Genomic DNA, 16276 nt, shown 5'->3' on the forward strand with positions numbered 1-16276 from the left:
TCCTAGAGGGGACAGCTGTGCGACAGAGCTGAGAAACTTTAATTGGTCCGTATTAAATCTACAGCACCTTTACATGTCTATCTTTATGCGAGAATCCATGCTAGCTGACTCTTGTGACTGCTGCTATGCTGACAGAAACGTGAACCGTGTCCCAGGAGGAGCTGGTATGTGGGCCTGAGTGAAGAGGACTCACGCAAGCACAGTGCACTGACCAGCTGATATAGTTATCTGGATTTTAATCCTCCTTTCAGTGTTAAAGCTACACTGCTGCTCACAGTGTCAAAGCACCCTCGGAGGAATCTCCATTGCTGAGTTAATTAAAATGTTAATTGTTTTCCGTTATTTGCTTTCTCCACTTGCAAGTGGCACAGTTGTAGAGATAGATAATGTCAGTCTGTTGGGTTGAGACGAAAAGATCTCTTCTAACTATTCATTGTATTGTCATGAAACTTCATTTACTTTCATGTTCCCCTGAGAAGGAATCTTATTGGCTTTGGTGTCCCTTCCTCTTTCCTGCATGAACGTTTGGTTAATTGACATTAAATATGCAATGCACCCCTCTGTTACCACCATAGGAGATGAACTGTGTTTTTCAGTCCTAGCTTTTACTGCTTTGACTGAGGAACTGTTTTACATGAGGCAACACTTTTTAAAGCAATGCTCATTAGTAGCATCCCTCTTAAGTAGGCTTTTAAAAACTCAGTGTACAGTACAGCGTCTGGGTTAACTGTCCCAGACACCATTATTTCAGCAAATTATAAATACCTGTCTAGCCATAATTTTGGGATCATACTTTTTCAAAACTACACAACATCTTCTTAACTAACCTTGTATTTTGGATCGTGTCATCCCAGACATTCTCTTGGCTGCAGTTTCGGCAGTTTTATGTCTTCTTCCTGCCGCATTATCACAGTCGCCTTTGTCAACTGGAGAAATTGCAGATGTTGCTCCTCACTGAATGATCCTTGAGTACTTTTATTGAAAACCCTTTATTTCTAAGAGAGTGCCACTGTGCCAGTATTATCTTAAGAATGCCTGTTTGAAGTGGTACAAATATTTGTTGAGCCAATCATGTGGCAGCAATTGCATTATAGTCATGTATACACGGTTAAGATAACCCCCCGAAGGTCAAACTGAGCATCAGAATGGGAAAGAAAGGTAATTGAAGAGATTTTGAGTGTGGCACAGTTGTTGGTTTCAGACAGGATGATCTCTGAGTATTTTAGAAACTGATGATCTACTGTGATGTTCTGCACAGTAATTCCTAGTGTTTCCAGAGAAGAGTAAAATATTTCCAAAGAGCAAGACCAACTGCATGACATTATCACGTCAAAATAGACCAAAATCTCTGAGTAACGTTTCCAGAAACTTGTTGAATTGATGTTATAACTAGCATATAGGCTGTCACAGGCCCGGCCTGGTATTAACAAGGTGTACCTTGTTAAAAGTCGGCTCATTTGTATGTGTTAATTAGCCAAACTTTACTAACTACCAAAATATAACCGGTGTTTAGTTTTCATCTTTATGCACAAACTCTAGCAGTGCTTTAAAGTTTGGTGATTTGGAACTACTTCAGCCAGAATAAGTTAAGCGTTAGCTTCTGTAGCTGTCAGCTAGCTGACTTGTTTACATGTGCCTGCTGACAACACCCACTCTCAGTAAGCGCCTCTTTTTGATGGATATCTGGACTCTATCTTGATTTAAAGATAAGGTTTAACAGTTGTACTTTTTTAAAACCCTTTTAAATTGTCAGTGTTGCCTCAGCTGCATTTTTTTTTTTTACTCCAAGTGTACTATTACATTAGGCTTATCAAGCAAATTAGCATACTTTTTCTTACAACTTCATCATTAAAATCACAGCTTTAATTAATGACTAAATATCTGTTGGTAATAGCTCATTAGCAAAAGGTAGCAAATCAAAATGGCAAACTAAGACAGTAAACATGGTAAATATCAGTAAACATTGACATTTGTGAGCATGTTTTGTACAATAACATTAGAACTGGGGCAAAAAAACTTCTATGCTACAGACTTTTCAGCCTCTTTTAAAATAGTACACCAACATGCTAAACCGAAAAACATTTCAGAGTACTTTTACACTTATGAAGAGGCTTTTCAGAAGCACACCAAACTGTACCAAATTTCTTAAATCTGTGGATATGGCCACACTTGAGGACTTGCAGCTACTCACACTTTGCATTGTGGGCAGATAATAAAATTATACAGGTAGTAAAACAAGAATGTGGCTGTAGCGGGAGAGGGAATAATAAAAAGTGAAGCAGGAGGTTGAGAGAGCGCTAGTTAAGGCTGTTTGGGTAGCTTAGCGTGGTCACTGACCTGCAGTTAATCAGGTCCTTGTGCTGTGCTTGTGGGAATGCCTTGCATGTGGTAACAGCTTGGGAAAACAGGCTTGTTATGGACAGCCTGGCAGGGGGAGTTCTTTGTTTTCAACCCTGATGGGGAGAAATCCATGGTTTCACCCAGTGCGCTTTTCACTCAGGGATAGGGAGGGAGTGGAGGGCAGTTTCTGTTTGCTATAACTTTGGGGGTCCATTACTTACTCCAGAACTTGGCACTGACACGATGAGGACTGTGATTTAAGAGCTAAAGAAACAAATGAAGCCCTTTCTTTAGACGTGAACAGAAAAGACTAAAGCCTGAAGAATAATTTGAGTAGTGAGTGAGAGCTGGTTTTGTTTCCTTCAGCAGTACTAAAAGGGAAGGTTCCATAAGAGAGCCCGTTTGTTCTTGCAAAAGATTAAACATGCCATGGCTGAATGCTGTTTAACACTTGTGTTAGTTGCGTTACTGATTATTCAGTAGGCTATTTGCAGCAACCAAGTTCTTAACATAACTTTTTAAACCAGTTGTTTGAAGCATTTATATATTCAGATACATTTACTTTATTAAGAACCGTTAAAGTGAAAGTTAAAACATTTTCAAACCCTCCCAATGAGAACTGTCACAACTTAACCTTTTAACCTCACATTTACTGAAATGATTAACTAAATGAGGAAGCAGCAAAGTCACAAACATGCATAATTTAAAGGAAACACTCCTTACTACTATAAATACATTTTTAAAAAACCTGTTGAAATACACAGTGGAAAAGTATTTGACCTCGTCCTGATCATCAAGCAAAATGTAAAATTAGACAAAGATAACCTGAGTAAATACAAAATGTTGTTTTTAAATGATGATTAAAATAAATCTATCCAAACCTACTTGGCCCTAAGCATAGCTGGACTGGCCATCGGGCATTTGCTGGAGTTATTCTGTCTTTACGCTGTCAGCTGCCTCTTCTTCGCTCATTCGTTCCCCTCCCTCTCCTGTTTCTACTTCAATGAACACAATCATGAAACTGATCAATGATCAGCTGATCAGCTTTTCTCTCTTGTTTGTTTATCGCCCACTTTGCACCAGAAAGAGGAAACCAGCGGATGTCGCGTTAAACAACAGCTGCACGTTTAAGCTTGATCAGCTGTTAGAATTTATTTAATATTAATTTCAAGTATCAGCTGATATTTGCTGGAGCCACAGCTGTTAAGCTGCTGGTCATGATATCAGTTTGGATATGTGGTGAGAGGGGAAACGTGAAGATGAAACCAGGAGATGTCCTTACTGAATCATCAGAGCTGAACAGGTGACAGGGACAACTCTGGGGACATCTCAGGCCCTCCATGGTATGGAGGCCTATCACCCCCCACCACTCCCCCTGCCGGTGGCAGACGCCCTCAGACATCGGTGCGTTGGTGGCTCTTTGTGTCCGGGGGTGGGCGTCCAGGTACACACCGGCTCACTCCTTGGTGGCTGCTTATCGGGGCCTGGAGCCTGGGGCTCGCTCGGGCCACTTCGGGGGTGGGGTGCCCTCGGCCTCTCGGCCTGGGGCTCGGTCACTCTGGTGCAGCTGGCTGCCGGCGGAGCTCACGGGCACGTCACTGCAACCCCCCCTGGCTTCTGCTACGCGGCGCTGAGTGACCCCTCATCTGGGACTCTCCTCAGCTCTTTCTGGGACAGTGGCGCAGCTGCCCCTCTGTTGGTCTTCCTTGGTCTCTTGTGTTCTGGGGGCCTCTGTATGTCTGGAGTTTTGATCTCCTCCATACCTGCTGCATGCCCTGGAGGACGGGGCTGTGGCCCCCCACACACTCTAGCAGATCATTACATGAAGGAACTTTTTAAAAACAAACGTGTCCATGCTCACAGGTGTACACACGGGTGCTCACACAAACAAACTACACCCTTTTTGGCTCCTACCTCAAAGCACACTGTGTGCTGTCGATCTTACGTGCTGCACAATAATGTTTAATATTTAGTATTTACTGTTATATTCCCATAGATCATTGTGATGTTGTTTATTGTATTGCTCTCGTTTTCTTCTGCTTGTTTTCTTTTTTCTTTCTCAACAGGTGATTGATATATGTATTTTTTTTTTGGCTGCTTATTTAGTTGGTCTTTGTTTTTTTGCCCTTTACCCCCGTCCCTCTTCTCTGCTGTTTTCCCCCCTCTTCCTTTCTCTTTTTTCTTTTCCTCATTCAAGTCTGTCCCGTATCTAGCAAGTGAAAATAAAAATAAAAAAATAAAATAAACAATAAAAGGTGAATCAAATAGACTATTACGGCAAGGCTGGGATGGTAAATTTGGTAAAGTAAATCCGTTGGGCATCTTTCTTCACCTTTAGACAATAATTCTGATGGCAAAAGAGCCAAACGGGACAGGCAAAAAAAAAAAAGAAAAAAAAAGAGCTGAACAGGTGATGGACAAACGGGTTCATCTTTTAGGTGACATGAATGAGTTAAAGGGAAGTTATGAACTGTTTCTGAGAGACAAATAACACCAGGATCCTTTTTTTATGTAGCTGACAGCTGGTAACTGTGCAGGGGCGGATCTAGCAAAGTTTTGCCAGGGGGGCCAGGTAGGGCATTAACGGGGAAAAGGGGGCACAAAGAAATACGTTCTTATTCTCATTTAAAATGTCTCGCTTTTATTAAATAATTATGTGAAGATTACAACCAAAGTTTTTATCTGACGTAAAATGTATAGAAATCATACATATACCAACAAGACAGTGTACATCCCTTTCACAACAGCGTCTGTTTTCATTCAAAGGCTTTATGGCTTTTCCTGTAATACCTGGGGGGCCGGTCTCTAGTCAAAATGCCCGGGCCAATTTTTTGTCCCAGTCCAGCCCTGGCCCTAAGTGAAAAAGCAACTGTTCCCGAAATCTAATAACTGGTTGTGCTACTTTGACAGGAACAACTGCAATCGAGCATTTGCAATAACTGACTGAGTCTTTCACATCACTGTGGAGGAACTTTGGCCACCAGATTCAGGCCATGAACTGATGGCTGGATTTAATCTTTCAGGATTTTCTGGTAGAGAGCAGAGTCCAGGGGTCCATCAGTTTTAACAAAGCAGCCTCAGCCCATTATACTACCATGATGTTCTTTTTATGAAATGCTGTTAGTTTTATGGCAGGACTCATACCTTCCCAAAATGTTGTCTTGTCTGTACACAGAATATTATTTCCTGTCTTGGGGACCATCAAGATGTTTTCTGCCAAATGTGAGACAAGCCTGTATGGTTTTCACCTTGGAACTATCCCATGGATACTATTTTTGCCCAGTCTTGTAGATCATGGTGTGATAGGTTATTTTTTGAGATTTTCTTTTTTTTAGACTACTTTACTTTGTCAGACAGGTTCTATGTAAATGATTCTGTGATTCACTGGGTCTGGTTGTAGTTAGGCCTGTGTCATGTGTTGCTGTGTGGCATCCAGAGGTGTGGACCCAATATGCGGGACTCAGATGGAGAACTGAACCTGACAGCAGCTTTATTGCTGAATATGCAGGAAACAAGGATACAAGGAACTTAAACTGAACACACCAGGGAACACAGGTGAACTAAATCAGGCTAACGAGCAAAACTTAACACAACACACATAGGACGAGAGGCAGGAAACAAGCTCCAGACACACAAACCTGATCCAGGGAAGAAAGTAAACAAATGGAGACAAGACTGAGGGGATACGGCACTAAAACGACTGGACACGGAGAAACCAGACAGACAAGGGGACACGGCTGGAGAAACAGACAGGGACCATGTGAAATAAAAAAACAGGTCAGTCAAGGAAGGACACGAGACCATAAGCTGATGAAATAAACAGGAAACAGAAATGCAGACTAGACACAGACAAAAGTAAACAAATACAGAGACGGAGACTGAACACAAACAGACAGAGAAACAACCAAGGAAACAAGACTAAGACAGAGTGGACAAAAAAGGGAACTGACTCAACCAAAACGGGGACTAAAAACTATAATTATAAGCACTGGGTGGAAAAATACTAAACACCAAAGCACTAGGCAAATAAAAAGTTATCATTATAAGTAATAATCACATTTAAATCCAGAAGCAAATCAAAAACTCACAAAACTCAAAACACACAGATTCTAACAGTCTACGTGTAGCTCTTGAAATAATTGAATTCACCTTTTCAAAACAAAGTGAATCACAGTTCATTCATGATTTAATGAGAGGGGCAGACTACTTCATCACATAGGGTCAATAATACCGCGGAAGCACTAGCTGGTAGTCGGGCCGTACGCGTGTCTTAGTGCAGTTGAACATAATCCACAAAGTCCGCTTGTAGTCGGAAAAACAAACAGGCAAACATTTATTTCCACAGTGATCCACAAATACAGTGATCCGTTTGAATGCTCATGTACACTGCAAACACGGTAAGAAACTGTTTTTCTCCACAGCTAGTTAAAGCCCCCGTGCTCCACACAGTCCGTTGCAAACGCTCCCCTGTGCACAGTTACCATGTCTTAAAGGAACAGTACGTAAAAATTAAATAAGGCAAAAAAAAAAAAAAAATACAATTTAACTGTAAATCTTACACTAAACAAAATATAAAGTAAAAACTGAAATTCCCCATTATCTTACACTTATCCTTATCTAAAATGATTCAAATTATTAACAAATATACACTCTGTGCAACTAAGAGATGATTATACCTTTATCCTATACAGGGTCAGGTTGGTTAGGATAGCTTTTCCCCCTTAATAAATCAAATCATCATTTAAAAACTGCATTTTGTATTTACAGGGGTTTTGTTTGTCTAATATTAACAATTCATTGATCTTAAATTTAAGTGTGACAAATGTGCATTTAAAAAAAAAAAAAAATACAGAAAGATAGAAAATGAAAGATGAAGTTGGCAGTTTTCACACTCTGAGCCCTCTGTGGGTCTCTCATATTTGAACCTTCTGAATGAGAGTGGAAAAACTGCTGTGTTTTGTGCTTTGTAAACAGACACTGCTTCAGCCTGAGCTGTGGATTTATTTTCATTCCCAGTTACTTCTGCCATTAATGAATAATTTAGTCTTAGATAAGTCTTAAAGTCTGTTATGTTACAATAAAGGGCCTTTAAACTTTGCAATGCGTTTTTTCTTCATTGATTATATGGCCTGATCCTTTCAGTTCCACAGCCAAGTAGTGATATATGCTTACTATCTAAGGCACCACTGAAATTGTGAATCTTGCATCTCCAGTGATGTTAATAGCGAGGTAACACTAATACGAGCAATACAGCTGGACAAACATTTTCACAAGCTTTCCATACTCCAGCTGTTGAAGCAGCTTTCATTCCTGCTGCCTTTTGGCCTGCTCCTGCCCCCGGAGAGAAGTAAATCTACAAACTATCATGACTGAATTGCATCTCATTGATCAGCTTTCTTTTAAACTTACAGCGGTTTATTCACCCTAAAGAAAACAGATAAATACTGCTAAATGATAAAGTCATGGTTTTTTAGATGATCCATGAACGCTTGACTCACACGCCAAAAGCACCGGTCATTTTTTCCAAGGTTTGTATATATAACACAGCCCAAGGTTTTGGATATACGAAAAGATGCGTTGAGCATATTTTTCCAAGTATTTGTTCAAGGTCAGTTTTCAACTAAATAAGGTGGCTGAATGAAAGGCAGGCATTTTTTAAAACCAGCAAACACTCTCAAGCTCTCAAAAATCTGAAAGGATAAACAGAAAAGGACTGAATAAAGCAGATAAACACGAAAGCAACTATAAAGTCACATTTTTAAAAAATTAGTTGATGACATCTAAGTACTGAGACACATAAAAAACACAATATTTTACAATATTTCTGAAATTATTTGAAGATGGAGTGATATTTTAGTCATGCTAGCATCTAAGGCCCCAATCACAGAGGCCTACAGATCAGTCTGTGACCATCTAATAGGGGAAAATGCAACCAGTTGGCAAGCAGCTGGTGGGAGTTGCTAGTGTTAAATTGATTACAATGCTATACAAAAAACCTCGTTTTGATTGCTTTCACTAGCAGTTTGCTGTGGTTACGGCAGTTTGGGTGTAAGATGGCAGCTTGTCTGTAAACACAAACTGCTTGCCAAGTGCTTGTGAAACTGTAAATGTGTCGCAAATTGGAAACGGACACCATTCACCTTGAAAGTCAAAGCTACACCTGTTGCAATGTATTGGCTTCGGCACTGACGTGGAACTTTTACTCTGGAGGTGAACGTTCTACATTTCTGGTTTCCACCACACTTTTTCAAATTTCACTACCATTTACAGAGTAAATAGTGAGTGTCTGCAGACAAGTCAGCATCTTTCATGCAAACCACAGGTAACCACAATTATCTGCTAGCAACCAAAGCAATCACAACAAAGTTTTGGATAGAGCACCCTCTATCAAAAACCTGATTTCAGTGAATCAGGAAATACATTTTTTTTCCTTAACAACCAAAGGTTTCCAAAAGGTCGCCAAACACTCTCTAGTGTGACTGATGACTGATGGGTAAGCTAGCTAGGCATGCTAAAGCTGCAGAAATGGCACATACTACAGTTCTGAAAATGTAAACAGTGGATTAGGTTGAGTTAAGTCTCCGATGTCTTTGTGTGGGTTTTTTAAAAAGGCATATCATGTGTTATCCTCTTAATTTTCATTTACTCTAATATGAGGCTCAGTGGATTGCATGGATGTGATGAACATTTAGTCTCCCTAGTTATAAAGGGGGGGGGGGGGGAGTTCTTGAGGAAATGGTGTGCGGACAGATTTGTTTGCTTTCATTGTCAGTGCTGCTGGCTTACTGATTTGCTTTGCAGGAAGAAATTAGCAAATAATAAAACAGGCGATTCAAAAAGAACAGGCAGGATATCACTGTGTTTACAGGTCCAAAGGCTGATTGCTGTATGTAGCTGAAGTAAAAAGATGAGAACTGTCTTGTTTTTTTAAAATGTTATTTTAGTATTGTTTTAAAACTCTTTTATGCAATATCAAAATTAGCGACTTTTGATCAGTTTCCACCATCACAGTGTCTTAAAGCATGTTCAATCATCAGGTAAGTAAATCCCAAAAGGTTGATTCTGTTCACCTGGTCGTTGCATTTTCAGTGTGAGAAATGTTTCGTCACTCATCCAGGTGACTGCTTCAGTTTCAGCTGACTGAAGGTTTCCCCAACCTTATGAACAGTACACGGCACAATGACTGAATGACTGAAACTGACAATTTGCATATTAATGATCAAGGAGCTGACCTCACAGCCCATTGTTCAGTCAGAGGGCTAGTTTCAGTTATTGTGCAAATGTACTGTTTAAAAGGTTATAAGTTAAAAGTAATTAGAAATATCACATAGCAGACTAGCCACATGTGATTTAATTTTTTACACCTATTAGTAATGCTGATGAATCTATGGTTCATATGCAGTCAGTTTTAAAATGAGGTTCAAATGTGTTTTGCAGCTCCACACAGAACTTGTTGGGCAAAAGTTACTCAATAATTGTTCTTTTGATAGTAACGGTTGTTGACCCCAGGATATGTCTCTACACTCCTTACATGGAATGACACATAATTTTGTAGACCCTTTATGGCTTATTGTACATTTGTACTTTAGAGGTGATCCCTTTTGCTTCATCTAGGTCAGACTTTTGATCAAAACCGATGAGATTCACATCAAACACGGGCAATGATGTCTTGAGCTTTTCACTGAAGTTAATGCATGCAGCATGCTAACAGTACGTACTCAGAACCCATAGTTCACTTCATAAATCCACTACAGACTCGCATGCATAATTTGTGACTCTCCATAGGGTAGTTTTGTCTTAATTCAAACTGCTAATTGTGTACTTATTGGAAATGATAACAACACACTAGCTGCTGCATTTAGCAAACATTTAACACTTGTCAATCTACTGACCAAACTCGTTAGATATTCAGTGTCGAAGGTTAAGTTTGTGTGCATAAACTTTAAACAGCAGCACTTCAAGCCCTTATAGAAATCTTCTTCTGTCAGTCTTGATGCATAAACATAGTAAACATTATATTGTTTGCGTGGGTTCTCTGCAGGTACTCTGGCTTCCTCCCACAGTCCAAAGGCATGCAGTTAGTGGAGTTCAGTTAATTGGTAACTCTAAAGTTGTGAATGTGAGTGCGAATGGTTGTCTGTCTTTATGTGTTAGCCCTGCGACAGACTAACGACCTGTCCAGGTGGTACCCTGCCTCTTGCCCTAAAGCAGAATGGATGGATCAATCTGTAAGCACTGTCATTTTGTGCTAAGCATTTCAGTTAAAGCATTGCACTGTCATTTGTCTAAAATTTCATAAAAGTATGTCCCGTGAACAGTGTTGGGGAGTAACGGAATACATGTACCGCCGTTACGTATTTAAAATACAAAATATGAGTAACTGTATTCCGTTACAGTTACCGTTTTAAAAGGTGGTATTTAGAATACAGTTACTTTGTTGAAATAAACGGATTACACGGCGGTACTTCCCTGTTTCATATTGTGGCGGGTCAGGCCTGTTTGGGTTTTGTTTGACAGCTACGTTCTGTTGTTCCAGGTGGCAGCGTTACGGTTGCCATGGTTACAGGGTGACGCTCTCTCTCTGCGTGTTTTCTGGGTGAGAGAGGCCTTTTTGTTGTTGTTGTGCTAAGCTAATAGGCAGAATGCTACCGGTATAGCTCTAAAGAATGTAGCATCATAGGCAGTCCGTGCTGCAGGGAGAATGGACTGCCATACACGTTATGTGTCTGTGAGCGAGGGAGGGAGAAAAAGGAAAAGTACGAGCTGTCATGGAGCAAAAACAGGAGCTGGAAGCATGTAAATATAATAACCACTGCAGCCAAGAAGAGTGCCTGACGAGCCCAGTTGTAAGTAAGCTATTAAGACTCGACTGTACACCGTGTTCGTGTTTTCCTCCAAAAACAATAAGTTCCGTTGGAGCAGCCTTTCAATGTCTCTCTCTGTCTCTCGCTAGCAAAGTTGACCCAGACAACAAAGTAAAGCTATTTTTCGGCTATGAGCCCAACACAGAACCCACCGTATTAGCCAGAGGTCCTTTACTACTGTTCGGAGCCGCGGACCTTCAGTAACAGTAATAAATCACAGCAGTAGTACATTCATGTAGTTGTAAACAGCATGATAATATATTAAGTAATCCAAAGTATTCAGAATACGTTACTCTCATTGAGTAACGTAACGGAATACGTTACAGAATACATTTTGGGGCATGTATTCTGTAATGGAATACATTTTAAAAGTAACCTTTCCAACACTGCCCGTGAAGCTTGAATCACTAAATAACTGTCAGGGAAAAAAAATCATACTGGAGTGTTTATTGAACCTTCTGACAAAAAAGAAAGAAATGAAATATCAGTTTGTATATGTGACTTTTAATTTCAGTATCAGTTTTACTGCATCTGGCTTTTGTGCAATATATTGCCCAAAAATGTAATGTGCAATTAATTTAGGTTTTGTTGATGATGATTTAGAGGTCTCAAACACTGACATAAACTCCTGTATCAAATATAATATGTTTGGCATTAGAGTTAAGGAACTTGGGAAAACAGATGTGCCCTTATGAACCTGATTAAACTGATCAAACAATAGGCATGTATGTGAAGACAAGCTGAACTTAAGTTGCTGATGATGCATTTGCACAGTGTCAACCAGAGTCATGCATGCATTAACAGCTCTGTTTTGTGAATGTGTGTATTCTCCAGGGCTTCATGAAAATGAGGACATACGCGTGATGATGGCAGGTTCCAGCATGCTGAAAGTTCGGTCTACAAGTTGGCAAAGGAACCGAAGCATGCGGCTGCTGGAGGACGGACTCACCGTGTGGTGCGAGTCCAAGAGCTCCCGCAAAGGCAAAGCCCAGAAGACATGTAAGTTTGTCTGAAATCCAGCTTTATGGTCAGAGTACTCTGTAAGGAGAGCTCAGTGTGGGGCGGGGTGGGGGGCTTGCTTGAGCAGACATCATGACCTAATGAAGAGGAGAAGTGAGCTAGTTATGAATAGGAGTTGAGGAGGAAAAGGAGCTTTGATTGTGAGCATGAGTGAACTAATACGATAAATAGAAAGGAAACTTAAGTAATGGAAGAGTATACGTGAGAACAGCGCAAACTGAATTATATTTATTTAAAGCAAGGAGTCCAATAGAAACTGAGATGTGATTCAGTGCGCTCATTCAGCCTGCACATTGTTTGGGGTTGTTGAGCTGCTTTATCTTGGCTCTGTCTTCTGCCCTCTCCCCTACTTTGCCCATTTAAAGACAGTTCTAGTTTCTCTGGTAACTGAGGAGGGTAATCATGTAATATGTAGTGGTTATGACTTACCAATTCAAGCTTCCTAATATACATTTAATAGTCTTACTGACACTTAGACCTCCGACAGAAATGGTCATGAGCTCTTCGATGGGATCAGTTTATAATTTACCAGCGCATAAAACTGTATTTAGCTTCTGAGACTGGAAAGTAAAGCCAGTGCAGAAATTTCTTAAATGTGCATTTATTCCTTTAGTTTCAGAAAGCATTAAGATTATTTGAAAGTCCTCAATAGAACATTATGGTATCAGTAGCCTTATTTAAGTATTATTTAACAGAAAAAGCATGGTATGCTTCAGGGTGTGACTAACTTGTGATAGGCCCTTTAAATATCACTCCAGTGATTGTTTGACATGTGGAAGGAGAGTGTAGCTGCTCTCTAGAAAGTCAACACAGAGGAAACATGCCTGTAGGTTACCCTGGTTGAGAGTGGTAGGTCGAGATTCCCCCGTGTTTGAATGTTTCACCTTAAAAAACAAACGTCACGCTAATGATCAATGTCCAAGTCTAATTGAATTGGGTGTTTTCTGTTATAGCGGGTAAACAAAACTGATATTACATAGGATCCTATAGACTCAACTCCCACTTATGCAAGTTTGGGCCTGTTATCACTCTTTGCACAAACTCCTTAAGGTTATGTACACAAGGTGAAAAACAAGATAAGTTATAGTTGGAGGTTTGCAAGTTGCTTAAGGGTAAAGTTTAACTGCAAAAGCAGATGAGATTGTTTTGGGGTTTTTTGCTGTTAATATTTATTTTCAATTCTTTTAGAGATCGGATCTCCTTGAGTACCTAAAGCATCTTTTGCAAAGCACAATTTTCAGTAATAAAATAGTGGGGGAAGAAGTTAGTAGACTTTATACTTAATTTCACAGCTCATCCATTATATTATGTAATGTTATTATAATGCTTTGCTTTTCAGCCCACTGTTTTAAACAACTAGTCATGTAGTAGCTATATTAGGATGTTGTGCCAAAGCACACAGGGGGAAAGATAGTAATGTCTTTTATCTAGTTATTCAGGGAATCAATTCATGGATGTCAGCACAGTATGTAGGACACAAATCTTGTTCAGAGCACAACTCTTCTGTCACGGCATCAGAGGGTTGGACTGATGGCCTAAATTCCCGAAGCACAATTCCTGGAAGAGTTAATGAAAGTAAAAGAGCAAAAGAGACTTCGCAGCAGCATCTGTTCAGTCTCCCATTCCAGTTAGGTCTTTGTAGCTAATTCTTTCTGTTGAAATGAAAATTTACTTCAAGGTGGAAAGCTTTGAGCACGTAATATGAGATCAGCTTTGTTTTCTCCCTTGTTGCCTGACCTTCGGCTCTCCCACCTCTGTGCTGTTTGTGCTCTCCACCCTTATGTTAGAATGCAGTTTAATCCTAACCCTTCCCGTCTCACAGCGTGTGTGGTTGGGCAGGTTTGTGGGTCAATGGGTGTGAAGGCCGTTTTGATTGTGCCAGCCATGCCGCAAATAGACACATAGCGGCCGAGCTGCAGCATGTAACACTCCATAGACTGATGACATCAAGCAGCGTGAGAACAGAGTGACCACTTAAGACACTGGCAGGCTGCTGAGGACCAAATCTCTGTACGGGATAAAGGTCTGGCTCTCTTCCCTCTTTCTAGTCTCCCAGGTCTGATTTGATCTAATATCTGAAGTTCAGGGTTGCGTGTGATCCTGGCGTAATATACACCACCTAAAACTTCACACTACACATAGGCACACACCCACATGTATATGTTACTTTTACCATGGCTCCGAGATGACCACAAAGGAAGAATGCGGAGTAATTTCGAAGAGGTGGATTGAGAGGCTTTTATGACCTCTAGCAAGAGAATGAGGTTATTGTCAGAGAATACTTATTGCCCAGCAGGCATCTCAGTGCAGAAGCAGAAGAGCCCCTGTGCTGAATAAAGTTCTAGTGTTAGAATAAACTAGGAGACACTGTGCGTTAGTGTCAGCCTGTTTCCTCCCCTTGTTTATAGTTGTAAATCTGAGGTTTTTTCCCGGGCCAAAAATGAAGACTTGCAGTGCAGTGCACTTATGCTCTTTAAGGATGTTGAATTGTTGAGATTCAAAATGCAAAAATGCATATGCATATGTTTTGGGGGGAAAAAAGTAAATAAAAAAAATAACGTAAATCCTATATTTCCTTACTAAAGTACAAAGAGCATATAAAATGTTAAAACTTGCAATGCTTATGAATTTTTACGTTTTGAAGCCAACCCCTTGTGAATATGGGAGTTTCTTCTTCTTCTTCTTCTTCTTCTTCTTCTTCTTCTACTTCTTCTTCTTCTTCTTTGGAATGCCAAAAGTTTTTAATGACTCACTGGTCTGAACTGTGGACAGACTGGATTCACAACCGGCTTTACAGAGTGATGTCGTGCAGAATGCAGAACATGTTTGTTACTGTCATGCTAAAATAAAGAAAACCTCGTTGCTGGTTATTTATATTCTTTTTAGGCGTGGTCCTTTGGGTGCAGATATGTTTTGGGGCTGTCTTAATATTATGATGATGCAATGTATCGTACATCCAGCTGCTCCTTTATTTCCCACACCCCTCCCATTTATCCCAGGTTGGAGCTGGCAATAGGACGCTACTTTTGACCCCTGGTGGTTGGGTTTTGTGTTTCCTCCTGATTGTGAACATGTAGGGCAAATGTGCTATTTGCTGCGCTACGGAAAATGTATTTACGGTAAATGAGAAATCCCTTAATTATTTTTTACTTTTAGATTAAGGAAATAGCCCATTTGAACTTTCCTGAATATAATAATTTTCTCTGTAATTCTTAGTCAGGCAGGTGGAGAGCCGCTGCAGGTGGCATCCACACAACCTTTTGAAAAATAATAATAAATAAATAAAACTTTGAATAAATAGGTTTTAATTTTATAGGGAGGGGGGGGGGCACAAGACAAGATTTCATTTAAATACTTTTACTGAAAACATTCATATATATTTTACACTATGTTTTATCTGATACTGAATGGCCTCTAGCAGCACAGTTACATTTCTTTTTTCATGTCTCATACTTTAAATGAAGCCTGATTCTTAAGCTGTCAGTACAGGAACCTCACACTGAAGGTCTAAGTCATTACTCTCATGTCATTTTTTTTTTGTTTGTTTTAAAATTAGTCCGCTGGCGAACATGTGTGGATCACAGTATGTTTCACAGTCTCATTACTGTGTCACTCGCATTCTCTAAAAACGCCTCACACTTGACCTTTAGCTGCTTCTTGTGCAACCGTGGTCTCCTGCTGAAGCAGTTTACTCATCGATATTATCGCTCCTGTCCCAGTTGCAGTGACGGAGGTGGAGTGTGTGTGTGAAGGCTACCAGTCGGAGGCACTGAGGCGGCTGTCTGGAACCCTACCAGAGAACCAGTGCTTCACAGTGGTCTTCAAAGGAGCCAGGAAGAGCCTGGACCTGAAGTGCCCCACTGCAGAGGAAGCTCAGCACTGGGTGCGAGGTCTCCGCATGTTAAAGGAGCGAGTGGCCAGAATGAGTCAGAAGGAAAAACTGGACCAATATCCTGCCCAATTTCCAATATGCTAGAATAAATATAGCGTAGCTGAGGCAGCATTGCTATGGTGACTGACTTTGCTGTCACATGTACCGTCCTACGTACACA

General features: G+C 40.4%; 1 protein-coding gene across 1 annotated transcript in view; it reads left to right on the forward strand.

The window, feature by feature from the left end:
* Positions 1 to 16276, forward strand: part of plcd3a (phospholipase C, delta 3a) — a 30766-nt gene that overhangs the window by 5215 nt on the left and 9275 nt on the right. The window contains exons 2-3 of the mRNA XM_006798309.3: positions 12039 to 12203; positions 15944 to 16172. Of these exons, the coding sequence (XP_006798372.2) occupies positions 12039 to 12203; positions 15944 to 16172 (394 nt within the window). The remainder of the gene's footprint in view (positions 1 to 12038; positions 12204 to 15943; positions 16173 to 16276) is intronic.

Source organism: Neolamprologus brichardi, chromosome 4 (assembly GCF_056152115.1).
Source record: "Neolamprologus brichardi isolate AB-2024 chromosome 4, ASM5615211v1, whole genome shotgun sequence".
In the NCBI taxonomy this organism is placed as follows: domain Eukaryota; kingdom Metazoa; phylum Chordata; class Actinopteri; order Cichliformes; family Cichlidae; genus Neolamprologus; species Neolamprologus brichardi.